Source organism: Lucilia sericata, unplaced genomic scaffold (assembly GCF_015586225.1).
Source record: "Lucilia sericata isolate MDLA Ls3-8-SP2 unplaced genomic scaffold, ASM1558622v1 Contig000061F_arrow, whole genome shotgun sequence".
NCBI lineage: Eukaryota > Metazoa > Arthropoda > Insecta > Diptera > Calliphoridae > Lucilia > Lucilia sericata.
This window is the reverse complement of record NW_023994096.1, coordinates 317,951-345,131: the sequence shown is the minus strand read 5'-3', so window position 1 is coordinate 345,131 and position 27,181 is coordinate 317,951. Positions and strand designations below refer to the sequence as shown.

Here is a 27,181-nt window from a genome sequence, read left to right as displayed (position 1 = left end):
TCATACTTGAACTTATACTAAGAAGGTAGCTTCTAGGAATTCATACTCTTTTTGGGGTCACCCATCGGATTTTAGTGGTTCCTATAGCCGTATAGGATTTTCACGACCATATTTTTTATTCAGCCGTCATTTTGTCGAACGTATGGGTAATCGTCAGATTAACATTTCTCTTTTGACTGGCTGGCCTCGTACCCATATATGATGATGCTCTCTTAAAGTCAAATACGGTTTAGATTTAACCTCATCAGCTGACTTTCTTATCTTCTGACTGTCAGTAAATACATATATATTATCTTCTGTTGGCGAGATATTCCATCCAATTAGTTTCACACATTCCACTATAGCACGGACTTTCGCCTTAAACCTAGTGTTGTAATTAGGAAGACGGTAGTATATCTCGGTTTCCAGGTTCTTAATGTAGGTCCATCAAATTTAGTTATAATTTAGGTATTACTAATTACAAATTACATGTAATTATAAGGAACAAAATTCACAATTACAAGTAATTGTAATTGGAAATTCATCAATTACAATTAAAAGTACATGCTTCAATTACAATTACTTCAAATGGTAATTGAAAATTTTTTCCCAATTACAGAAAAATACAGAAGCGAGGTACAGTTTTGTATTTTTCAAATCAACAATATTTTTTGTTAAATTCTAAAATGTTCAGTTTAAAACATATTCGAATCACACTAGTAAAAAGTGAAAGACTGTTATATTTAAATGTTTTTTGTCGAATCCAAAAATACAAATCTCAGGCACATATTGAAAGAACGATGTCGATGTTTTTCAGTTTTAACGTCGATGTATCGTCTATTAAAACATCGATGTTTATAACCAATACATCGATGTTTTCTAAACATTGATGTATCGTTTGCATCCCTACTGCTAACGCCCATGTATTTTTTTTATCCTGTCGTTGATTGATATTCTCCTGTCCAAGAACATGTGGGAATTTACATCTTTCTTTCTGCCCTCTTATTTGTCCATCTGAAAGTTAGATCATTACTTAGGATTTTTGACCTTAGATCGCTTTTAATTGTGTTTGCCGAGAGAAGTGGCAATTAAATCCTACCCTGCGGTGTACCGCAAAATTCTCCTTTTTATACCCTTTATCTTCGTGAGAAGGGTATATATAAGTTTGTCATTCCGTTTGTAATTTCTATAATATAATTTTCCGACCCTATAAAGTATATATATTCTGGATCCTTATAGATAGCGGAGGCGATTTAGCCATGTCCGTCTGTCTGTGTATATGTTGAAATCAGTTTTCAGAAGACCCCAGATAACTGCGAAATCCGAATTTTAAATAATTCTATCGGAAATACGATCGAATAGAACGCTATTTAAAATCAACCCAATCGGCCCATAAATAACGAAGATATGAGTAAAAATCCGAGACCACCTCTGAAAATTTCATGAAAAATTTACATTTTTCGTGCATGTTTATACAAAACAATAAACAAAAAAAACAACACACAATATCAAACGGTAAATTTTTTTGTTATGAAATTTAGCACGTAGGGCTTTAACTAGGTAAGAACCTATAAAAAGGGGCTTTTTGGTGCTTTTTCGTTCTACAAAAGGTACTTTTTGAATTTTCTATAATATTGAAACTAGAAACATGAAATCAAGTATGTAGAACCCGGATTAGGTCAGAACACATAAAAGGGGACTTTTTGGTACTTTTTCGTTCTAAAAAAGGTACTTTTTGAATTTTCTATAATATTGAACCTAGAAACATGAAATTAAGTATGCAGAGCCCGGATTAGGTCAGAACACATAAAAGGGGACTTTTTAGTACTTTTTCGATCTGCAAAAGGTACTTTTTAAATTTTCTATAATATGACTTTAGGCGAGAACACATAAAAGGGGACTTTTTGATACTTTTTCGTTCATCAAAAAGTACTTTTTGAAATTTCTATAATATTGAACCTAGAAATATTAAATTATGCATGTAGAGCCCGGATTAAGTGAGAACCCATAAAAGGGAACTTCTTGGTACCTTACAGTTTTGCAATATGTATTTTTTGATTTTTAGTAATAAAATTCGTACTGACTGTTTTTTAACACATCATGGTGAAGGGCATATAAGATTCGGCACAGCCGAATATAGAACTCTTACTTGTTTAATAGTTATATCGTACATCGGCCCAACTTATTTCTATTACTCCGATGCAATGCATTGATAGAGTACGTGGTCCTCACCTAGAACATCACGATGTTAAATGAAGTATGTTTTTTTCATTTGGATTAGTTTTGGACCAGTCTTAGTCCTTGAGGGGTATTCTTTACACGCGTTTGCTGTGTAGTTTCAATTTTTGCAGGGTTATTGTTGTAATTTTGTATATTATAGTAAAGTGTCCCGAAGAAATAGGTTTTTTTAGAATCTCACGTACTTACGAATATCTATCAGTCGGTGCATATTAATGTACAGAACATAAGAAAAAAATAAAAAAAAAATTATTTTTTGTTGAAAAGGTCCTCAGTGTGTATACCAGCGATTGAAAATCTTGATCTTAGTACAATATGTTACAAACAACCTGATTTATAGTAGATTTGTTTTTAAATTAGTAAAAATTCGTTACATATGAAACTAATTAATTCAGAAAATTATTTTTATGACAATTTTTAGTCTTTTTTTCACTGTGTGCATTAATAGTCATTTAAAACATTTATGTTCATTTAATATGTTTTAATGATTCTACCAAAAATTTGCATATGAATGTATATGATTTTGTATTTGCTTTTTTGTATGAATAACATTAAATTTATTTCTATTTTAATCTATGGAAATTTCTTTTTCTTTACCAACAATTTCTATTCATTAATATTAACTAATCGTAACAGTAAAAAAAATATAAATTATTTGTATTTAAATACTTTGTGGCACGTCATCATCATTGTTATTTGTTTGACGGTAGTGGATCATGTAGAGTACAGGTTGATTTAACAAATGAATTTCATTATTTATCTATAAAATAAAAACAACAACAAAAAAAAATTATGAATGAAATTGCAAAAAATAAATAAGTGTATACCTGTATGACTTAAAATAAATTCATATCTAAGTATAAAAAAAGTTTTGTTAATAGAATAAACAAAAAAAAAAAAAAAAAAAACGCATGTGATGATAAAGAAAAACCTTCAAAAAATATTGAGTGACTACGTCATTAATTCTAAATATGTATTTTCTATCTTAAGGTTTGTAGTATAAATAAAAAGTGTTTACTAAGTGTTTCATTTTTCTATTTATAAGACATTTGATATCCATACTTAAAAAAATATTTTCTTAAATATTTCTACGATAATACACTAATACTAAAACTATTGTTATTGTATATATAGATTTTACTAGTATTCGAGTCAACTGTCAATCACACGTCATATATCGGTATGCAAAAGTCATTTGGAAAGTGTGAAGAATAGTGTTAAAGTATTTTGTGAGTATAAAGTTCAATGGGATATTGAAATAATGCGCAAAATTTGTTGCAAACTACTTATTTTCTTCTACGAAAGTTGAGAGAATTATAGCTCAGTTTTAAGTGTCAAATTTGTTACTAAACAAACATTTTGACGTTTAGTTTGCTTTTTACCGGAATAATGTCAAATTTTCTAAGTAGTCATCGTAAAGGGTGAGAATTGATACATAACTAGTTTCATGACTGTTTCTTTTGGGTTTAGATATTGTCACTTTGATGGTCATGATGCCTTTAAGGAATCAGTTACTTTCGCTCGACCATCTGAATCGCTGACTTAAAATCAAACGAATGTTTAACATATTTTCTCATTATACTGTGTGTCTATCTATTTTCTGATGCACCAGAAAGTATACGTTTGTAATACATGGAAATATTGGTCGTAGACCCACAAAGTTATATATATTCTGGGTCCTTATCAAATTCTAAGACGATTTAGCCATGTCCGTTAGTCTGTCTACTGACGGGAGGAGGACTAGAGGGCTGAATTTTTACACAATTATTCTCTAATGATAAGGTTTGTCTGGTATGGAAAGTGAGCAATATCGGTTCACGATTTCACCTAGTCCCCATAAAGTAACCTTCCGAAATACATAAACAGTCATAAATATGTTAATTAGGTTGCAATTGTGATAAGATTTTGCACAAATTAGTTTTATATAACCGAACATTAGATTGTAATGTCTAGTGGACATCGAACTATAACTGACCCTATAGAAAATGATTTTAAAGCTCATTACTGGCTTAATAATATGAGTATAGTGACAAAATTCGTTATCAACAAATTGTATGGGAATAAAAATCTCTACTACTACTCCACATATAAGGGCCCCTTCAAAAAATTACTTCATGACTCATAAATAATACAAGTTTATCGATGAAATTCGCCACAAACAAATTCTATATTCTAAAATCTTACCACTAAATTTGATAAGAAGCCGTTCAGAATAGACCCTAAATTAAAATAAATCGACCCTAAATTAAAATAAATCGAAAATTTTTATTTATTTATTTATTCAATTATTGCTATATTTAAAGCCTTAAAGGCCAAAATATAAATATGTATTACTTCAGACCTTTAGCTAGACTAAGAAACAACAACATAGTCAAACATGAAAAAAATAATGAATAAAATATCAAAATATGCTGTAAAAACTTGAAAATATGCCTTAAATATGCTAAATGCATATTTGGGTTTCCTTGGTTATCAGTTTTGTAAAGATTCCGCGAATATTTCGTATCTTGTCATTAATATACTGAAAAATATTTAATAGCGTTGTTTAATTTCTATTTATATGGTTAATTATGATATGGTTGGATATCGTAAAATTGACCTTTGCTTTTTCAGTTTTTCTAATTCCTAATTCACCCACAAGATAAATAATTAAGATGCATTAATTAGCAGCAGGTGATGAAATTTAACATAAAACTATTAATAAGTGCACAAAGGTGTGCAGGAAATCGAAGCGAATCGAAATAAAAAATAAAATTTACAAACTAAACCTACCATAAATACAGTTTTCAAATTGTAAATACAATTGTGTGTGTGTGTGGATGTTTCTATTAAATAATGCTACTAAAATAACCCTACGAAATATTGTTAACTTAGGTCTATTCATTCGAACTCATTCTCACTTTATAACGTCATATATTCATGTGTGGGTGAATGTTTGTATGTTTAAGCCAACCTATCAAACAACCAACGAACTCATCATTCTGTCAGCCACATGACGTGGTTGTAACTATGACAACTGATTTTAAGTTCGAACATTGATTTAAAACGGTGGGGTTTGTTATTTCAATAATTTATTGAAGCGCAAACCCCAGACAATATACGAATCGTGGAATATATGTAGATGTATTTGTGTGCTTATTGTGGGGTTACACACATACACACCTGGGCTTACGAGCCAGTGTGTCAAATATCCAGTGGCATAGTAACATAACTATGTGTATGTATTATTACTATTTGTACAAACTCATAGTTACAGATAAATATACACCTTTTTTGGGTTTTTGTTTTTAATTTTAATATTGGGTTAATGGAGTTACAGTGGTGAGTGAAACGTTAGCAGCAATGATTTTAGTTATTACTAGGAAGAAGTACTTATTATATATACTATATGTTTCGAGGATCTTTTAAACGATATTCATTATTGAAGAGTTTCGGATGATCACTCCCTTTAAGATCATTGGTATATATGATTCAAAATACTCAGGCTACAACCAAAGCCGTTTAAATTTTGGAGTAAGCCTAAAACTAATTGGACATTTTCTGAACCTTACTAACCACTATTTCGGGCAGGAGACTTGTCAATGTTTACAAATATCCTGGTTGAATCGTTCTAGAACAGTTGTCCCCTAAGAGATCGGATATCCACCCAGAAGAAAAACTGGGTAATACTGTGAGAGAGAGATTCGGAATCATGGTAAAATTCGTAAAAAGACAGTAGTTTACTGGGGAATATAGGAAAGTCTTTCGAAAAACCAAACGAGATTCCTGGAAACTTTTCTGAGAATAGGTAGATGGCGTACGTCATTTACGAAGATCAAGAAATTTATATCCGAAACACGGCCTTAAGATGAAACATCGGTGTTGGGCACTATGTAGGAGAATCAAAGGCTCGAATTAGGGCCTTTGTCTCATTATGACACATTGACTTTATCAAACTACTACAGGGAATTCAGCGAACATGCTGCTTGGGCTTGCCAGACTTTCGTCCAAATTAGATGCAAATATCTTGGAACCGAATTGCCAAATTCTAGGGAACTACGTCCGGGAAATTTCTTAACATTAGACGATAATTGCCATAGGCTTTAATAAGAATTTCCACAAACATTTTCCATTAAAAGTGTGGGTGAGAGAATACTGTGAGGCCGTTTGGAATAGATAAAACCACAAAGGTCATACTAATGTGAGCGGCTTCAAACGAATGTAGAGCATGTAGAGTAGATAGTGAAACTGTGGAACATTTTCTTGGTATTATTTCTTTGATATTATTTCAGATATAAAATCCCTCACGAACTCAAATTGGAAAATTCTTAGGAATTTGGTCTAAACATCTGACGATAATACCTTCAGAGATCATTGTATAAGGTGTTTCCCACCCTAAGTCGTGTACAACAGGTCCGATAGTGGCCTAGTTGTATCTCTTCAGATTTGATCCTCAATCAGCAGAGGTTTATACAATAGGTTTTAACATTTAATTTTATTAGAAGGCTAGAAAAAGAATGTTAAGTCGACTCAGAATTCGATAATGGACCCATCACACGTGTGAAAAATTAATTTTCCAATTACTATTTTTGTAACCAGAAGTGTTTATCTACTTATAAGTATAAATACATTTGCAAATATGTACATATGTCTGCGTGAGTTTATGAGGCATGAATAAACCAGTATAGAAGCTTAAAAGCGGTACTTTTTATTTTTGTTTTCATTAGAATTTTTTTCCGTCACATTTGTAGTCAATGTGAAATCAGTTGCTGGATTTGACAATCAGTCATTGCTGATAAGCCCATTAAATCACATTGCTACTACTGTGTTACGTTTTTAGCCCTACTCGAGATCGAAATATTGTGGCATAATATTGCGGAATTCCAAAAAAAAACTGCAGGCAGTAGATTCGTGTTTATATTAATATTGTGGTTTTTACAATATTTTCATTTTAAAAAACTTTTGGCATCAAAATAACTCTTAAAACACCCACTGTTTTAAGTTGTAAGAGTGAGTAGAAAGGAGTATTTATTATTATGTATTTGAGTGAAAGAGAAATAACGAATATTTATGCAAGTGATTTAGTAGAGTCCTGCTGAGTTTTTGTTTTGACAGGTGTATTGTTGTTTGCTTGAGTGTGTAGAATATTTTTTTAAGTTGCATTAAAAATCAACAAAAACAACTAACAAACTATTTTGATTATCCTTGAATAAAACTCTTCTTGTAGTTGTTGTTTATTCGTATTTTTCATTTCCTTTTTAGCGCTTCAAACAACTCAACTTTAGTTAAAGTTCTTGTTTAAAAAAAAGTACAAAAACAAAAACCATTCCTTTTTAATATTTTTGACGATTTGTGTTCGTGTATAAATTCAGTGCAGCTACTTGGAATTATTTTAAATTAAAGTATGGACTCACCAACACCGCCAATTGTTATTGAAGATCCCAACGGTTCAGCAATGGATGCCTGTTTTACCGCATTCGATAAAGATGGGTAAGTGCAACTGCATTATTATTATTTTTTATTATTACGTTTTAATTAATATTATTATTATTTGAAAAGATTTACTGAAAAACAAATACTTTTAAACTGTTATTATCTAACGTTTGTTCATTTAGTTTCACGTTTTATTTGAAATAATTTCTCTAATATGCATTTATTTTCTGTTTTTTTTATTTATTTATTTCATGTAACCATATAATTATTATAAATTGTATTTTAATTACATGTATAGAGATGAGAGTAACTTATTTGCTAAAACAGAGAAATAATAAAAAAATTTAATTTGAAATAAATTTAAAAAAAACTAATGAAAAAATATTTGCTAAAATCCGAAACAAGTGACAGTCTTTTTCGCGATCCAAATTATAAATTATTCTATCTGATATGTTTTCAAGAATTCTATCCAAATGAGAGTGACCTATTGCTAAATTTTTAATCCAAATCGTTTTTGAGTGGGGCAACTTGACACGAAATTGCCTGCCAATATATGTATATAAATTATTTTCAATCCTGGATATTTCCTAAGGATAATTATTATTTATTTTGATTTGTAAATTTTATTTCCTATTTTTTAAACTTAAAATACCTATAATATAAAGAATTATTTCAATTTCCCTTTATAAATTTTCAGTGATGATCGCCTCAATTTATCTGAATTTTCTTTGATCTGTCGAGCTTTATTCCGCAATGATCGCGGTCATATTTATGATGTACCTGAAGATCGTTTGGAGCAAATATTTTCAGTATTTGATACAGATGAAGATGGTTATATTGACAGAGAAGAATTTAAGTTTTGTTGGAACCAATGGATTAAAACGGTAAGTTAAAACTGACAATTTTTAATTAAAGTGTATACATAATATCAGAACTATATCGAAATCCTAAAGATAGCTAATACAATTTAAACGACTTGTAGGTTAGTTACGAAAATTATTTTTATTTTAAACGGAATACAATATCTTTCAAATATCTGATGTGGAAGCACAGGCCAAATTATTGGAATTTGGTCTGAAGTTTTTTCCACGTACTATTTAAAGAAATTTCTTTATAATCATAAATCGTTCAGCTAAATTTTATGAGAATCATTTAATTTCAGCAGAAGCGTACCTCTATAGGAAGGTTTATTTTGTATTGAAAATGGGCAATATCGGTAGACTTTTTCGGATAGCCCCCATACAAGTGGACCCAAAAAAACAGCCTTAACGGACATATATGTTTTAAAAGTGATAATATAGCGATGAAATTCAACATAAATAAGTTTCATATGAGCCAAATTTTATGAGGATCGGTCCATAATTGACCCTACCACCCCATATAAGGTCCCTTTCAGAAAATTACTTTAACGCTCATTACTAGCTTAAAAACACGAGTATAGCTATGAAATTTGACATAAGTAAGTGTCTTACTAGCCAAAATCTCTCTACCACATTTTATGTGGATCGGTCCATAATTGTCCCTACCCCCCATATAAGGTCCCCATTAGAAAATGACTTTAACGCTGATTACTGTCTTAAAAATACGAGTATAGTGATGAAATTTGACATAAGTAAGCCACCTTCAAGCTAAAATACTTCTACCAAATTTTATGTGCAGCGGTCCATAATTGACCCTACCCCCCATGTAAGGTCCCCTTCAGAAATTTAACGCTCATTACTGGCTTAAAAATAGGAGTACAACGATGAAATTTGACATAAGTAAGTTTCTTACGAGTCAAAACCTCTTTACCAAATTTTATGTGGATCGTGGTCTATAATTGACCCAACCCCCCTATAAGGTCTCCTTCAGAAAATAACTCTAACTGGCTTAAAAGTACGAGTATAGCAATGAAATTTGACATAAGTAAGTCTCTTACGAGCCAAAATCTCTCCACCGAATTTGTATGGATCGGTGCATAATTGACCCTACCCGCCCATATAAGCCTGCCTCCAGAAAATTTCTTTAACGGTAATTACTGATATAAAAATGAGATTACAGCGATAATATTCGATGTAAACCCAATCGGTCTAAAACCCAATCGGTCTAAAAAATTTTATGAAAAGCGGTCAGTTAATTTGATGAGTGATCCTGATGTTTATAGGGGAGCATTCCTTTTATGACATATGGTTTGATAGTGGGTATATGAGATTCGGCACAGCCGAATATAACACTCTGACTTGTTTTTTCTCAAAATGTTCATAGATCTCATACTTAAGTATGTAGTTAATTGAGTCTCATAGTATCGCTAATTACTTTAGTAACTTCTATTAGGGCGATCCTTTTTCTGATTTTGCAAAACTGGGAAAAAATTATAATAAGCCTTTAGAATATTCACTACAGTTATGTCGGATGTTATGCTTTTATTTTAAAGCTCACAGAATGGATTTTCAGGTGGAATGCAACATTTTATAAATATAAAAAATAGCACTTTCAAACTTCATGACACTATATCTCAGAAGTGTTAAAGAAAATTTGAGGTCAGATTCGCGGCTCAATTCTTTAGAAAATAATAACTTGATCTCAGGGTTTCGTCTTTTTTATAATTTTGTTAGCCTGTATAATTTTTTAGAGGGGGTATTACCCACTTACTCATGAAAGCCCAAATAGATCCTTGTTGTATTCGCATCAAGTCTAGGATCTTTTTATATATGTAACTGCAATGTGGGCACTAGCACCCGTGACAGTATACATCTTCGACCCATCGGTAAATACTGCACACACCTTGAACAGTTTATCAGATCCAAGCCAAGCGTGTAAGATTCGAAGATTAAGTTGTAATTCTATGATCTGAAATTCCATAAAGAAGGTAAAACTGATCAAGTACACCCATTTCGTACAAAATTTTTGTTGGATTGTCCCGCGATGATTTGACTAACGAACACTTATAGAGTCTTAGTTGGTTCCTATATAATGCTTAATAGGGGATATATAGAGAAGGACATCAAAGAACGCTTGTTCTGTACTGTGATGCCCAAGAAGGCCTTTAAACATTATTGAGCATTTTTCTAGACCTATTCTCCCTCAAGGCCTCCCACCAATCAATAAGTCAAGTAAGAATGGTCCTCACAACCGACGAGCAAATTCAGTTAAACATATCTGGTTGCAACTCCCAATTCTTTCCGATTCTTTATGATCTTGGGACTGTACATATGTTTATGTTCTAAAAATATCTGTATAATACCTAATTTTATTCATTTAAATTATTTAATTAAAAAATCCTTAAATCCAAAATACCCACTTATGTATCTGCAATATATAATTCATTTATAAAAAATGTTTAATTGATATAAATTGGCAATAATTTGATACTTGAATTTACACACATTCTAGTGAATTCACAGATATGTATGTATGTATGTATGTATGTATGTATGTACATTCCTGTGTGGCACAACAATTAGCTGTACACGATGTGTCAGTGTTTGAAAATGTCAATCATTTAAACTACGACAACAGATTTCACATACAAAGTGCAGTCTTGTCAAGGAGTAGTATCCATGAAATGTGAACAATTTTCTATGAATATGAACACATGAAGTAGTGACAATACAGAAGTTGTTGTTCTTGTTGGTGGGTACAACATCATCACTCGTATAAGTGAGTGTGTATAAATGAAGTGTTAGAAAATCGATTTAAACGTTTAATCCTCTAGAAATGTTCTAATTTAATTTTCATTTTAATTGAAGGACCATCAAACATTATTTATGAAGTTTTATAGATTTTTTCTTATTTTTTTCTAAATATTAAAACTCTTAAGTGTTATCAGTTGCAGAATTACTACAATTTGTACCAATATGAAATGCAACTTAGCATTGTGATTATAGTGGAAAAAATTAATACTCTGTTAAAAATCTACTGTAACTCCTCTCCTTTTCTTCCTTGAGCCTTTAATATGCAAATGTGTTGATAATATTGTTTGTGACATTTACATGTCAACGTTGCCGTTGATGTTTGTTGGTTTTTTTTATAAATGTTATCTTATTTTCATGTTCATATGAGTGTAAATATTTGGATATCTGTGCCCTAGAGTTTAGCAAGGATTTATTGTATCCAAATACTAAGAGTCTAACTACTTGGTTAATTTAAATTTTTATATTTTTGGGTAATTTAAAGCTTGTAATGCAGGGTGGGAAGTTAATGTTAAAATGTCATTAGTTATTTGGGATGGTCACTGCGAACTGCAAGGTATATATTTATATCAATAGATTGTATATACGTTCTATAATATTTCATATGATGAGAAAAATATTAAATATCAATATTGTTAAAAAATACACTGATCACTTTGTGTTTTTTTAAGTTAAAAACCCAAAACCCGGGAATATGGAAGTATTCCGAAAGGTATATCCAAAAATATACGAAAACTTACAGGTTTTTCGGTTATCACTCACTCTTCCAAATTTAGTTAAAATTAAAAATTCATGTAAAATTTGTTTGTGATAGTTTTAGAAAATCGATTAGCTGCCGAAGATTTGTGTACCAAAATGACCCGACAAAAAGAATTTCGTTCTTAGAATACTACTGGCTACCGGTTAGTGATAGGGCCTAAATTTGCTTATAACCCTAATATATATACATTTTGGGGAGTTGCAAACTTAAATTTTACAAATTAAATACGGAAACTAAATATAATTATCCAAAAGGAAAAGATCCAAAAATCGCAAATATAGTATCTGGTGTATTAATAATGTGCATTTACTGGTCCTTATTTTTATTCATTTAAAAAAAAAAAATTATTATGTATTTTTTACATTTGAATGTAAGCAAACAAGTGACAAATATGAAGAAAAAAAGTATGATATGCCAGACCATATAATACCCTACACTCCTAGAAAATTGTAATGTAATTGTAAAATTTGATTGATCGAATGCTTAGTTATAAATCTTAATCCTATTAGGGACAACTGTTCTCAATGCCTGCAATCTTCACCAAAAAGAAGATATGAATGGAATTTGGATAACGTGCAATGGGGAGTTATAGGGCGAACATGAGTCCCAAGACTGCGAAATGTCTTTTCGACATGCTCCTGTGTAGTGAAAAGCCTTTAAAAATTCCTCCTAGTAAAATATTAATAATAATATGACGCGATCACTAATGGACCAAGAACGCCAATTCATATGCACAGGCTGCCTGTCGACTTCATGGACAAACAATTGGTCCTAAATTCAGCAGTTAGACTGAACGCTACTGGCTCCTAGTAGTCTAAGCATTCCGGCCATGCCTCCAATTTGCGGATTATGACTTATATTTCCAGTAACATTTGTTATTGCTCTCCCATGCTCGTTGGTGACAAGAGATAAGGATAACAAAAGATTCATTCAATAAATAGAACGCTCGAAATCTATACTGATTGATAGAAGCTATCAACGAATGTGGGAGGCGGATTTTACATTATACGGGCTGAGATTCCAGCTATAAAAAGTGCGGTAAATTGGATAGTACACACTTTTTTATACGAATATGTACTGACAGTAAATCTGCTCCCCCGGGCATGTTTCCTTAATGATAGACCGCATCTTGGTGAATTGCAATCCGGGGATAGTTTACCGGGACTATAAATTGGTGTTTACCATTCACTGCCTGGTCTAGTCCTTGCATGAATTGAAAAGAGGTCTAACCAGAGAACCACATAATCTGGTACTACGGGTGGCCAGTTGCCCACAGGACTTGTCCTGGCTGATCAGTTGGTTGAGGTTCCTTCGGGATCCACGTAGTGGCTATGGTTGAAACCTAAGTCGCAGGAAGGGGGTTAAAAGACTGATACACGGTGAAATATAATTTTCAAGATACATTTCTGTTATCGTTCCCAGATGCTAGGAGCGGTACAAACTACAAAGCATGACTGTGGATTAATAAAATGTTGGATTTGAGCTGATAATGCAAAGATTGGATATACGGGATGTGGAGTTTCTGATGTTGACGGATGGAGTGATTTGATCGCTTATGATGTGCTGAATGATGTTTTGGCAGGATGGAGGAGGAGTTGTGGTGTAAACCGTCACTGACCTTTCTTTAATTTATCGGCAATTTTCCTTTCATGGTTGAGTATGTTGGAGTTTACTCTAAAACATGCTCAACTTATCACGGTGGGTCTTTGTGGCCCCTGAAATAAGTCTTGTCTATTAAAATGTTTTGGACTACCAATTACGTCCCCTAGTTGCTGTTGCCAAATCAACAGAGCCATCTCAGTAGTGTGGTTGAGTGACATACATATAAGGTTTTACCTTGTCGGGGTTAGATTGAGCTTGCTCATGACACCTGTTCTTTCTCAACGGCACTACTATGGCAAGAGATTAGATAGCTCAAACACTTGAGCAAAGTGCTTGTACATGGACCGTCTTTAGCCATGTACAGAAATTGCCACCTGATTTCTTCATTGAAGATTAAAGGGGCGGTGGTGAGTCGTCACAAAGCTTACCCAGTAGTTGAAAAAGATCACCGTGAGATATGCCAACACGGCAGGTAATCACGTAAAGCTCTTCGGCATTCGTGATAGTAAATCTACCATTAGAACTTTATCTAGTGACTACAGCATATCCAGGCGGGTTAAAGAATATGGGGCATCTCTGGACAAAGATAGCTAACCATTCAAAACTAAAGCTGCTCTGTGGACTAGGATATTCCAGGTAATTATAATTCGAAACAGCTAGAAAAAATCGGCTCCCGCCTAAATGCAGAGGAAATTGGCACAATAATCGGTGTTCCTCTCTCTCATGCTGTAAATCATTAGTACTGCGGAAACTTTGCAGGTCTACTTATACCAGATGGTCATCCCTGATTTGCTTGACGTCGAGGATGACCCAAACTGGGAGTGTAGGGTATATTTATAATATATTCATTTAAGGCTTCATGTCCTCCATGAATTTCGATATGAACATTGTGCACACTTTCATTGTGATATATCACAACAATAAATAGTTGTTAGTATACAATAATAGTAAATACCAGTATTTAAAAAAACAAATGAATACAAAAAACCATAACATTGTTGTAGTAACATCATATGACAACAAAAACTATATTTTATATCAAATGACTTAAATGCAAATGAGAAAAATGTTAAATTTTGTTTATTAAAAAATAAACTAAACGAATTGTGCAAACAAACATGCATCAGTTTTATACATTGAAAATTGATTTGAAAAATGTTTGGTATTTGAAGTGTAAATAAATTTAAATGAAAAAGAGATGTTATCAAAAATATTGAATATATTTTTTTAAATACAAGTAATTTATCAAATTTGTTGCTGGTTTTATATTAAATTTACAAAAAAATTTTTAACAAGATTCTGAAATCAAATGGAAGAACAACAGTTTAAATTCAATACTTTACCATTCATTTAAATAAAATCCTTTTAACATTTAAACGTTTTAAAAATTCCGTCTTCTCAGTTTTAAACTCTGAACCTTTGTTTAACTGCCTGCAGGCTTACACTTTGAGTTCATAACAATTTCATTTCATTGAAAATTTATAAAATGAAATTAACTATCTTTTACTATGCTCTTCATTCTAAGTGCAACAAGATAAACATTTGTAGAACATATTTCAATGATAAACTATAATAAAGAAAGTTAAACACAATAAATATTAACTACATAACAGCTTCAGGCGATCTACAAAGGAAAGGCGGTCCACAAATATTAATATATTAATGTTCAAAACTTCCATACAAGCAGTCCCTTCAAACATTTAGAAGACAAAACTATTGCGCATCACCCCAGACGCCACGTCAGAAACACTTCTGGACGATTGTCAGACGAGAACGCACATTTTACAAAAACAAAATACATTGATTTCGAATTTTCGTCTTCTAGAAATATACTTTTAAGTTACTTCCGGATGATCGTTAGAAGAGTGCATCCATTTTGCTTAAACAAAAAACCATGACTGTTGAATTTTTTTCATCTGGAAGTATACGATTTTGTGACTTCTGTATGAGAGTTGGGTGAGAACATACATTTTACAATAACAAAATACATTGTTTCCTAATTTGTATCTTCTTGATTTGTATGTTTTTGTCACTTCTGGAAGACAGTTTGAAGAGTGTTCACATTAATGTTGTATTTTATTCATCTGGAAGTGTGGATTGTAGTCACTTCTGGACGATTGTCAGACGAGAGCACACATTTTACAAAAACAAAATACATTGATTTCTAGTTTTCGCCGTCTGGTAGTATTCTTTTAGGTTACTTCCGGATGATAGTAAAAAGAGTACAAAAACAAAAAAATATAAATACTCCATTTTTTAGCGTGAACGCGAAAAAAATAAAAATAAATAATGCAGAAATTTTGCTAAGTTCAGTGATGTTTTGTGTTTTGTCCAGTCATGTTCAGTTTTAATTATTCATTGTAAAACTTAAATGAGTTATTGAATTTAATGTTCATAGAAAAATAGTGTAATTAATATATTGTGAATCTTAAGTAATAAAAAACAATATGACAGTGTTGTGTTAAAAGTCAACTGTTAATAAACATTTAAGAAGGTTTTGTTAATTGGCGAAGTTTATTAAATATATACCAAAAAGTAATTATCTTCAAGGATTATATAAATAAAATTAAAAAGTAAGTTGTCATATTTTGCATTAAAATACTATTTTAGGAATAAGTCAACAACTCTAAACGGCTTCCATTTCCATAATTTTTAAACGAAGTCTAATATGTTTAATTAAAAATGTTTTTATATTAAATTTCGTCTTTCTCTTAATTGGTTTAAGAGTTATAAGCATTTAGAGACTTTTTCAAGTTGTACGTTTCGGCTTTCATTTGATGGACATTGCATTTTTAACCTATTTAGATTTATTTGAGTTAAATCTTAACTTTCAATATTTTATAAACTATTTGCGCGTTTAGGTTCTGTTTCTAGATTACGTATGATCACTTTGAGCTAAAATTTTATTTGTATTTCATTATCGTAACAAAAACAAAATACATTAAGATTTTTACTTAAAGTATTCAAACCCTATCTGGAATCATTATATTGAAATTAATACTACTAATTTATACATACATTATTTTTTGACTTGGGTCACTCGACACGAAATTGCCCATATAAGATAATTAATATTGAAATCAGATATCTTTAAACCCACCTTTTTTAAATAAATACAATTTTATTAATTTTCATATAGCTTTGGATTTAATTATTCTAATTATAGGTACTTTTTTAGTTATTAACATCAGGTCTTTCTATGACCTATCATATGATACTAATATTCTTAATATTGAGCATGCCGTTCCCAAGATATTAAACCTAAGTAGATAGTTTTTGAACGTGTATAACTCCTTAATTAGAAGAGAGCAAACAAAAAATAGTATTGCAGTATTAGTGTCAAAAACAATATCCCGTTTAGGGTCGTTAAGGTGTTTCTATCGTTAGTTATAATTTTAAAAATAATCCATGGCTTAGTAATTTCAGATCTTTATAGATGGTTTAATTCCAAGTTATTTAAAAAATGTTCATGAAAGGTAATGTTTTTATTGATTCAAAATAATAAATAAATTAATTAATTAATTTTTAATTATTTTATTTTTTTAGAAAGCAGTAGCTAATATTGTATCCCCTATTAAAATACTTCTAACCGAATTAAAATATAACAAAGGGATCTGGTAAGTTATATATGTCTTATTTCATCACGCGGTTCGATTATTTGCAGAAAAAGTAAAAAATGGATCTGACCGTTTAAACTTTGGTGGTAAATGTATTGGACATAAGAGAATCCTATTTTTATTGCTTCCTAAAGTATAACAGGTAATTTCAATAAATACAAAAGTATGTATATTCAATATTAATTATAGCATTATTTTAGTTTATTTTGTTGAAGGATTAATGCGTTCCAAAATATAAATCTTACAATTTGATGGATTGATCATAAAATTTATGAAGAACTACAAAAATATTTTAGAGTCCAACGTTTTACAATTTTTGGAAGTATACCAGTCAACAGTTGGAATATTAATACAGATTTCCTGAAAATTATCTATTATAAGGTAATAATTCTAAATTTTTGATACATATGTATGTACACTCCCACTCTGTATGGAAAGCAAAAACGTGTTTTTGTTACCCCTCTCAAAATTTACCTTGCTTTGTTTTATGATGATTCCCAAAATATTTTAAGTCTAGGGATGACCGTTCGTGAGCTGGACTAAATTAAAAAAAGGTATTTTGGAATTATTTTTTTTTAAATTTTTGTTTTGAAACAAAATATCCAATACGGTGTATCGTTTAAAAAGTATTTTAAAGCCGCGTCCAATGATGTATTAATCATAAATAACCGTCTGCTTATAATTGTCATATTCCAAAATATTTAAAATTGTTAAGTTTTTCACTAAGAAAAATAAAATGTATGCACAATTTTGCAAATTTTGCGCACCACTAGACTTGGCTTCAAAAAACTTTTCAAATGATACCACATACTGTATATATTGCTTAAGAACTGCTGTATAATTTAAAACAAAATAACTGAAAAGGGACTTTTTTGTAACCGGTTCAGCTCACGAACGGCCATCGATAGACTAGAAATATTTTGGGAACCATTATAAAACATAACAAAGATTTTTTGAAGCTGGGTAAAATATTGAATTTAACATGAAGAATAGTGTTCCCATACGATATTTTCTTTAAAACTATCCAGCTCACTAATGGACAGCACTTAACCGAAAATATTTTGGGTAACATCATATTACATAACAGCGAATATTTTGAGGGGGTAACTCAAGCACCATTTTTTGTGAGTCGGTCTAATGTACATATATTACTTTTTTTAGATTAGTTGTTAAATCAATTATTTTTTCTACTATTTTAATATCAATTATTTCAATAAAAACTATAAAATTTCATTTTATTTAGATTTATTTTTATAGATTATATTTTGGTGAGTATACAAATAGAAGAAGAGAAAACTCATCTTCTAGAAGACGAGGATACTCATCTTCTAGAAGAAGAGAAAACTCATCTTCCAGAAGAAGAGAAAATTCATCTTCTTGAAGATAAGATAGGAACACTTCTAGATGATACTAGGTAGTCACTTCAAGAAGTGACTTCCTAGTCACATCTAGAAGAGTCTTTGGCAATATCTTACTTCCAAGAGTCATCTAGAAGTTTCTTCTGCGGGTCTTCCAGAAGTATCTTCCACGTTACTCTTAGACGTTCCCCAGCTCGGCATCAGTTCTTCCCGACTGGTGACAAGAATTCTTATACTTCCGCAACATCGCTAGCGAGCTTTTAGCACGTTTGGAAGTTTCACACGGGTAACTTCCGCAATAGAAAATGTTTGTAGGGGTCATATGTATAAACATACATATATATAAACAAAAATATACTACTACACATACAAGTTTGTTCTTTAGCTAAGACATCATGGTTGCATTTCGTATCAATGGTTCAAAATTTGAAAACTACTCGTATGTCTTGTCTGATGTACATAGATAAAACACTCACATACACACTCATTTTAAACTTAAATTATAGACATGTCCTCGAGTGAGATACAAAGTGAATACAGATGTATAGAAGATACATTCATACTACATTTAAGCAGACATTATTACATTTGAGCTTTTACGAGTTGTACGTAAATTCCCCCAGCGGCAACATATAAACTTACCCTAAAACCGTAAGGGTTTCATGTCAAGTCTGAATTTAGTACGAGTAGAGAAAACATGAGTATAGAATTTATTTCAATATGTTATTTGAGGAAAAAGATACATCCATGAAGTTGACATGTTTAATACATACATACACATACACAAATTTGTTAAGATATATGTATGTATAGGGGATTTCTGAATAAGTATGGGTTTTTGCTAAGTACAGAGTAACCAAAAATAATTATAAATTTTTTATAAATAATTTAGCTTACAAAATTAAAGGAAATTTCTTTACATGGTCAATTACAATTACTTGTAATGTGTAATTGAGCACTACCCAATTACAATTATTTGTAATTGAAGTTTATCTATTACAATTACATACTTGTAATTGTAATTCAGGTATTATTACTACATGTAATAGTAATTTCTAAAAGGGAAAAAATATTAACTTCAAGTGATTGGATTTTTGTAATTGGCTAAATTTCAGTTAAAGTAGTAGTAAAGCTTCAATTACAATTACTTCAAATGTAATTCTAATTGGAAATGTAATCATTTCACCCCAAGCCTGCTTTACATATGTATATATAAACCATTTGGTAACCCTGGGTGAACAAAATTTGAACGTACATGTATTCAAACAAACAAACACAAACACCCATATGTATACAGACAGGTGTTAAAGCAATTTCCGTTCTTTAAATTGTTTCCAAAGTTTGTGGCATTCGTTTACTTGGTTGAAAGTTCAAATGTGTACACACTAGCAACACATACAAACTTGCATACATATTTCTATAAATGTTTTTTTTTTTTTTTTTTTGGATAGACAAGAATGATGGCTTCATCAAATGTTTTGGCAATATTGATGTCTTCTATACTCCTGTTTTTAAGGGCACAGCAAAGAGAAGAAAGTTGATCTCGAAAGGAGAAAAAACCAATTACATTATGTAATCGAAAGTCATAAAAATTGGTTTTGAAATGTCAAAAAATGTAGATTTTTGTAATAAAGTTCCAAACTATATATTTTAACTTACTAAAGTATTTACTAAACACTAGGGGGTTACTTTTAATGAAATTCAAATCAACTGCATAAGTATGTACCCAACATTCCACCAAAATCTGGCATCTTAAATTTAACTATAACAATGTTTCACGAAATTTCTTAAATGATTTTTTTCTGTTCAACAAGCCACCCTACTCTTTGTATAATATGCACACTTTTGCATGTGTGTTTGAGATTGACACAATTAAAAATTTATTTGAAAAAAACTTCAAAGTTTTAGCTCTTCTACCCGGCCTATTCTATGGTGGTATATTGCGATTATTGTTCCGTTTGTAATACATTGAAATACTGGTCTTAGACGCACAAAAGTACTATATATATATAAAAGTACTATATATGTATATATAGGACATTGTCCGTCCATATGTCTGTTAAAAACTTATTTGAGGGATACAACTCTTCACAAATACTATTGATTCAATCGCTGGTAGGGAACTGAGGATCATTCGAAAAAAGTATTTTTTATTTTTTTCGTGTTCAGTACATTAATGCGCATCGATTGATAGGTATTCCTACATGAAATTCTTAAAAAAGCTGTTCCTCGGGACACTCTAATATATATGAGTTCCTTTAACTCCCACTGAAGCATAGGCCGACCGCTAATGGACCCGGTAATTTTCAATAGTTCTTAATTCAATCCAGGTTATGTCTAGGTTATTCATTTCAGATTCCGTAGAACGTCGCCATGTATTACGTGGACTGCCACCTTGCCGACCTGACTTGTGAAATGGGTTCCCTCTTAATGCAAGCTCTCTTCCATCTTAATGCAAGAAGTTTGCGATAGTTCTGGATGGTTTAGGCCAGAAAATGAAGAGCATAATTCTAAGGCATCGGTTCATAAAAGTTTGGCGGCCAAGTCCCGTATAGAGCAAAAAAATATCTTCAACATATGCCAAATATTTCAGACAGTTGATTTTCCACCGAATTCCCCGACTTTTGATCTCTATAGAGCTCAGAACATATTTCATTACCACCAGGAATAAGAGAGGTGATAGTATACATTCATGCAATACACCACTTCTTACCGTAAATATTCCCCTTCTGTATTCGAAATGCCTAAAAAGTAAATAAAGCTTGGAGTTAAATTCCATAATGCTAAATAACTATACGTAGGATGTTGATGTGATCTGCACCTGAATATCTATTGCGAAAGCTCGTTCGCCATGAACTGATGTTTTATTCCAGGTGGAGAATAATTCTTGATATTAGTTTTACAATAGTTGGCAGGACACATATTCCTCTCCAGTTTATTTTAGTCTTCAGGTGTCCTTTCTTCGCTATCTCAACGATGATGCCAGCCTTCCATTGTTCTCATCCAGATGACTGTGCTTGCAGGAATTGGGTGCTCAGCATCTTCCGTAACGTAGTTCAGTATGATGGAAAAAGTTTTTCCATCTTTTAAGTTGTTCATGATCGGTACGCAGTAAATTTCCGGCAAGGCAGCGAATAGGGTATTCAGTACGCATTTTCTGATCCGCGTTCCGGATGGTGTATTATCGCACAGTAATTTTACTCCAAGTATTCTCAGACATCCACAATTCTCTTCCTTTAGCGGCTGGTGCAATGATCTGATTCGAACAAAATCTTATTGTGTCCCTAATATTATTCCAATTACAGTCAATAGGGGGAAATGCATTTTCTTTCATATGGATTGAGGCAGCAAGCTACTGGTTTCTAAAGGTATCACGGCTGATAATAGGGTTCTTCAATCTGCCTATATCGTTTACCTAGTATACCGAATTGCAGCGGCGCAGAGTCTAATTTTGGCCAATATATTGCTACGAACATCAAGAAGGCATTTCCTAAAACGGTGGCTAGGGGTAGATTAATCGATCTGATTTGATGTCTGGTGACAACCAAGTTGCCTTATGACAATCCTTATGTTGAAAGAGAGTTCCACCGATTGCAAGATTCTTGGGAACACAGAAAATAAAACGATCACCATTGCCATTTCGGGTACCAATACCATGCTTACCCATAGGGTTGCTAAGTCTCTTACCCTAGATTGGTTGGATTGGATTTGTTTGCTATCTGCGGTTGTTGCCCAACATCCTGAGACGTCCGTAAGACCATTCAGGATACATATCTGGGGAATACTTGGTTATAGACCGGAAGTAGTTAGATGCGTAGACTTTTCACATATAAATCGTCCTGGCCACTCCCATGTGAGTAGCAATCAGAAAACTTTAAACTTTTGTAATCCGTATACTATTTTAAAATACAAAGAGTTCTATTGTTCATCCATGTCCCCGTATAAAATCATCTTTCGCAATAAAACAATGCCATGGTAGTAGGTTTTTAAGATTCGGCTTATTCGTTATGACGATATTTGATTCAAATCAAATTATAGAGAGTTCGGCAGAAAATGATCCTAAAGTGGGGCAAGAGTTGTTTATCTATACTTTATTACTTGTTTATTTTGGAAGGGATTTGATTTGAATAAAACTTTATTGTTTAATTCCAAAAACCTCAAAAAAAGTAAATATCCATATAAATTATATATGACATAAAGTTAATTTGTTATTTCAATAGCACTTTAAATAATATATGACTACTGCGTACACACATATGCATATCTACAAATACATGTAAGACCGTAAAAATTACTTAAACTTCCTTCAAATTACAACTTTTGTAATAGTAACCCTTCTTGTAAGTAAACAACAGTTATAAAAAATTACAACCCTGAATTAAGTCTTCTTCCTGTTATTGAAACTACAACCTGAAGTTTTTCTTCAAAATAAAATTTTGAACAAAAAAATCTCACAACAATGGAACTGACTGAGAGCAACAATGTAGACGATGTCATATTAAAATGATTACAACGACATAGTTGTTGTTGTTATTGCTATAGTCGTCTTACCTTTCAACTTGATTATAAAAATGCTAAATTTGTTCCTTATACATATTTTCTCGTTACTCACTTACATAAATTTTTTACTTAATTTTGGTTTTATCTCATCTGTATTCATGCTTATAACTTATTTCCGTCTTTAGTAAAAGTATAAAATAAGAAAGAGCAAACGAAAAAAAAAAGCAGAAAAGTCAAATGAGAAGTTGTAAAACTTAATGTACTTTTTCATATGATTATTTTCCTTTTACACTACCTTTACGAAAAGAAAAGGAAAAGAATAGAGAGGAAGAAAGTAACGTGAATATAACTTTTTCTTGTAAATAACTGTTTAAGTATTATCGCTGATGTAATGTGTTTCTTGTTGTTGTCATTCTTGTCTCTTTACAGATTGTACGCCCGGTGAACGCGTTCCTCATTGTTGATGTACAAAATGACTTTATAAGTGGTTCCTTGGATATAAGTAATTGCAGTGCACAACAAAAAGGACATGAGGTAAGTTTCTTTTGCTTTTTTAACTAGATTTTTTTACCTACATATTTTATTCGGCATATATTTTATTTTGAGATGAACTTCAGATTTTTTGTGGAAGAACTTTTTTCCGCAAGTAACGGGATTGTTGATATTTTGTTTATGGAAGAGTAAGAGAGATAAAAATAAGAATATTTTACGATATTTCCGATTTACATACATTCATATGTATGCATGAATTTGCCTGTTTTTTATATCTACTTCCAAAAATTACTTTACGTCAGAAATGGAAATGACAAAATTTATAATGAAGCAGAATCTAGTAGTAAATTTCTTGCTATATTTATGAAAATCATAATTGTGTGATATAATCTAAAAAAATCAGTTAGTTGAAAGGAAGGACTTAGAGTACATACAATAGTTTAGCCTATAGACTAGTCTAGTTACTGGTATATAGTCTAGTATGCAGTCAAGTCTATAGTCTAACGCTTAGTCTAGTATAGAATCTCGTAGTCTATAGTCTAGTATATAGTCTTGTCTATAGTCTTGTCTATAGTCTAGTCTATAGTCTTGTCTATAGTCTAGTCTATAGTCTTGTCTATAGTCTAGTCTATGTCTTATATATAGTCTAGTCTATAGTCTTGTCTATAGTCTTGTCTATAGTCTAGTCTATAGTCTTGTCTATTGTCTAGTCTATAGTCTAGTCTATTGTCTAGTCTATAGTCTAGTCTATAGTCTAGTTTATAGTCTAGTCTATAGTCAAGTCTATAGTCTAGTCTATAGTCTAGTTTATAGTCTAGTCTATAGTCTGGTCTATAGTCTAGTATATAGTCTGGTCTATAGTCTACTCTATTATCTAGTCTATAGTCTATGCTTGAGTGTAGTCTATAGCCTAGACTATAGTCCACTCAGCCCTCTCTAATCTATTCTAATAGTCCAGTCTGTATTTTAATTTGTTGCTATTAAAATTAGAAGATTCCCATCGCTGCATAATGCAGCACCATATGCTCGAACTTGTGTAAGTGGAAAGGGGGGTGTTGAAGATATGTGGAGTAACCAAAAATAGAAAACGATTAAAGAAATTTTAAATTTGATACGTATTCGAAAATGTTATTCGTGAACTACTGCAATAAAGTAAACTAGATGTGTACTTGTAGCGTGGCGTTATGTACATGTAAAAAGTGTAACTGAATTGTGTATATTTCCTATGAACTTTATGTATTTTTTGTCGCTGTTCATAAACGCGACTGGTACAAGTTGTCTACTTTGCCATTTTGTTGTTTATTTGTTTGTTTTCATGTTGTGTGATGTGAACTTTGCAACGGAAACGGATATATTTTACTTATATCACTTCCGTACGTCTGTTTATGAGTACACACGAGAGTGTTTTGCTGCATACAAATCTATGTGTATAAGTAGAATGTCGGATATGTTTTACACTATTAATACTAGTACTTTTGTTTGTGTGATATTTTCTTGATATTAAAATTTGTCAAAGTTCATACATTTGATTTCCTCTTTCATCGTTGTTTTATAGAAATAATTTTTTGTTATTGTTGTTCCTAGTAATTTTTAATAATACAAATAATGTTTATGAATTTTTGTGGGAATAATTGATTACATTAGGGTGGTAAAGAAATATTTAAAGCAAAATTTACAGAACAAGACATAATGTAGTGATATTTCTAAATTAAGTAAATTTGCTTTATTAAAGGAAATATTAAGGCTAAAAATTGGTTCATATGTTTATTTTTTTAATGTACATATTTAATATTAATCCCCAGATTTTAGAACCCATTAACAATCTTTTGGACACTGTTGATTTCGATGCTGTTTTCTATTCCCTGGACTGGCATCCCAGTGATCATGTATCTTTCATTGATAATGTTAAAATGAGACCCTTAGATGAAAATTCACCCGTAAGTTTTTATAAACAAACTTCACCTATTACAAAGAAATTAATTGAAAAATATTTTCTTACTCCCCAGGTTGATGCCGACTCAGCACAAGTATTTGATACCGTTATATTTGCAGGGCCACCACCCATGAAACAGCGTCTGTGGCCACGCCATTGCGTTCAGGATTCATGGGGTGCTGAACTGCACAAGGATTTGAAAGTGGTCGATAGTGGAGTTAAGGTGTATAAGGGTACCAATCCTGAGGTAGATTCCTATTCAGTATTTTGGGATAATAAAAAACTCTCCGATACCACACTCAATGCCCAGTTGAAGATGAAGGGTACTACCGATATTTATGTCTGTGGCCTGGCTTATGATGTTTGTGTGGGAGCTACTGCGGTAGATGCTTTATCGGTGGGTTATCGTACCATCTTAATTGATGACTGCTGCCGGGGTACAGATTTTCATGATATTGAACATACTAAGGAGAAGGTGATGAGCAATCATGGTGTAGTAGTTCACTCTAATGAGGTAATGGTTTTTGTGTTGCATTAAAGCTTTTCTTAAACTAAATTAAATATTTTTCTTAAAGGTTAAGGCCATGGCTGAGGGTAGAGATCGTCGTCCAGAATTGGGTTACAAATTGGCTATGGAATTAAAAAATCCCGATTCTGTTTTATCGCAACGCAATAATGGTATTCGTTCAGTGGAATAAATAACTGGTTTATTTATGTTCGAATAAGACATGAAAACTCTGTACTTCATTTAAATCTCTAAAAGACCTTGATGCTTGCCTTTATGCCTCCCTTTATACCTTATGATAATTATTTACTTAATAACAGTACTTATTTTTAGTTACTTAATTAATTAATAATAAAACTATGTAGTACCTTACTTACCAATATTTATATCAGTACTATATCATTTAGCTTTTAACAACTATCACCTCCATTATCTCAGATTATTATACAATTTTTAAGTAAACAATATTTATTGTTGTAGTTGTAATTCGTTGCAAAAAAAGCGAAACACCATTTAAGTAGATTCACAATTCTTCAATTTACGCTTAAGATACTTAATTCAATTCAATTTAAATTAATTGTATTTATTGGCTTAATTACTTTATTGTACTCGTTAAGGCATTTGATATGCACTTGGCCAATTATATGTTTAAGTTTATTTAATAAAAAAATAACAAATTATTTTAACAGTTAGAATTTGAAATAAAAGACATACACATAATAAACTAACTAAATAATATCAAAATTTTACATTTCTTAAAATGTTAAGTATTCTGATTTTTTTTGTAATTCTGAATCTAATTTTGATAAAATTTTAGAAATTACAAAGATAGTTTTCCAGAGTTTCACTGTTCAGTTCACATGCTCTATGTTCTTTTGAATCCGCTAATCCAATTTTGTATGGTAGTGCCCGTAGTTCAGTGTGTCTACTTAAAATACGTACCATCATACTAATCTCTGATTTGATCATTCTGAGCAAGCTCCACGCCCCGCTCTCGTTAGGATTATCCCATAGAATATATGTAGTTCTACCCACACGTCCGTTATTCCAAGTAACCATATTTATACCCTACACCACTTTAGTGGGGAGGGTATATTGGATTTGTGCTGATGTT

The 27,181-nt window shown here is 31.6% G+C and overlaps 1 protein-coding gene across 4 annotated transcripts in view; it reads left to right on the top strand.

Annotated features, from left to right (window-relative positions):
- LOC119616171 (nicotinamidase) overlaps window positions 1-26,809 on the top strand; it is a 43,137-nt gene extending 16,328 nt beyond the window's left edge. For 3 of the 4 annotated variants that reach the window (XM_037972482.1, XM_037972484.1, XM_037972483.1), the window contains exons 2-7: window positions 7,459-7,686; window positions 8,327-8,513; window positions 23,567-23,671; window positions 25,432-25,566; window positions 25,636-26,076; window positions 26,138-26,809. In XM_037972482.1, the coding sequence (XP_037828410.1) occupies window positions 7,601-7,686; window positions 8,327-8,513; window positions 23,567-23,671; window positions 25,432-25,566; window positions 25,636-26,076; window positions 26,138-26,260 (1,077 nt within the window). In that variant the 5' untranslated portion in view covers window positions 7,459-7,600 and the 3' untranslated portion in view covers window positions 26,261-26,809. Of the gene's footprint in view, window positions 1-6,980; window positions 7,207-7,458; window positions 7,687-8,326; window positions 8,514-23,566; window positions 23,672-25,431; window positions 25,567-25,635; window positions 26,077-26,137 lie in introns of those variants that run through there. The other variant, XM_037972481.1, reaches the window with a different exon arrangement.
- Window positions 26,810-27,181: the final 372 nt, after the last annotated feature.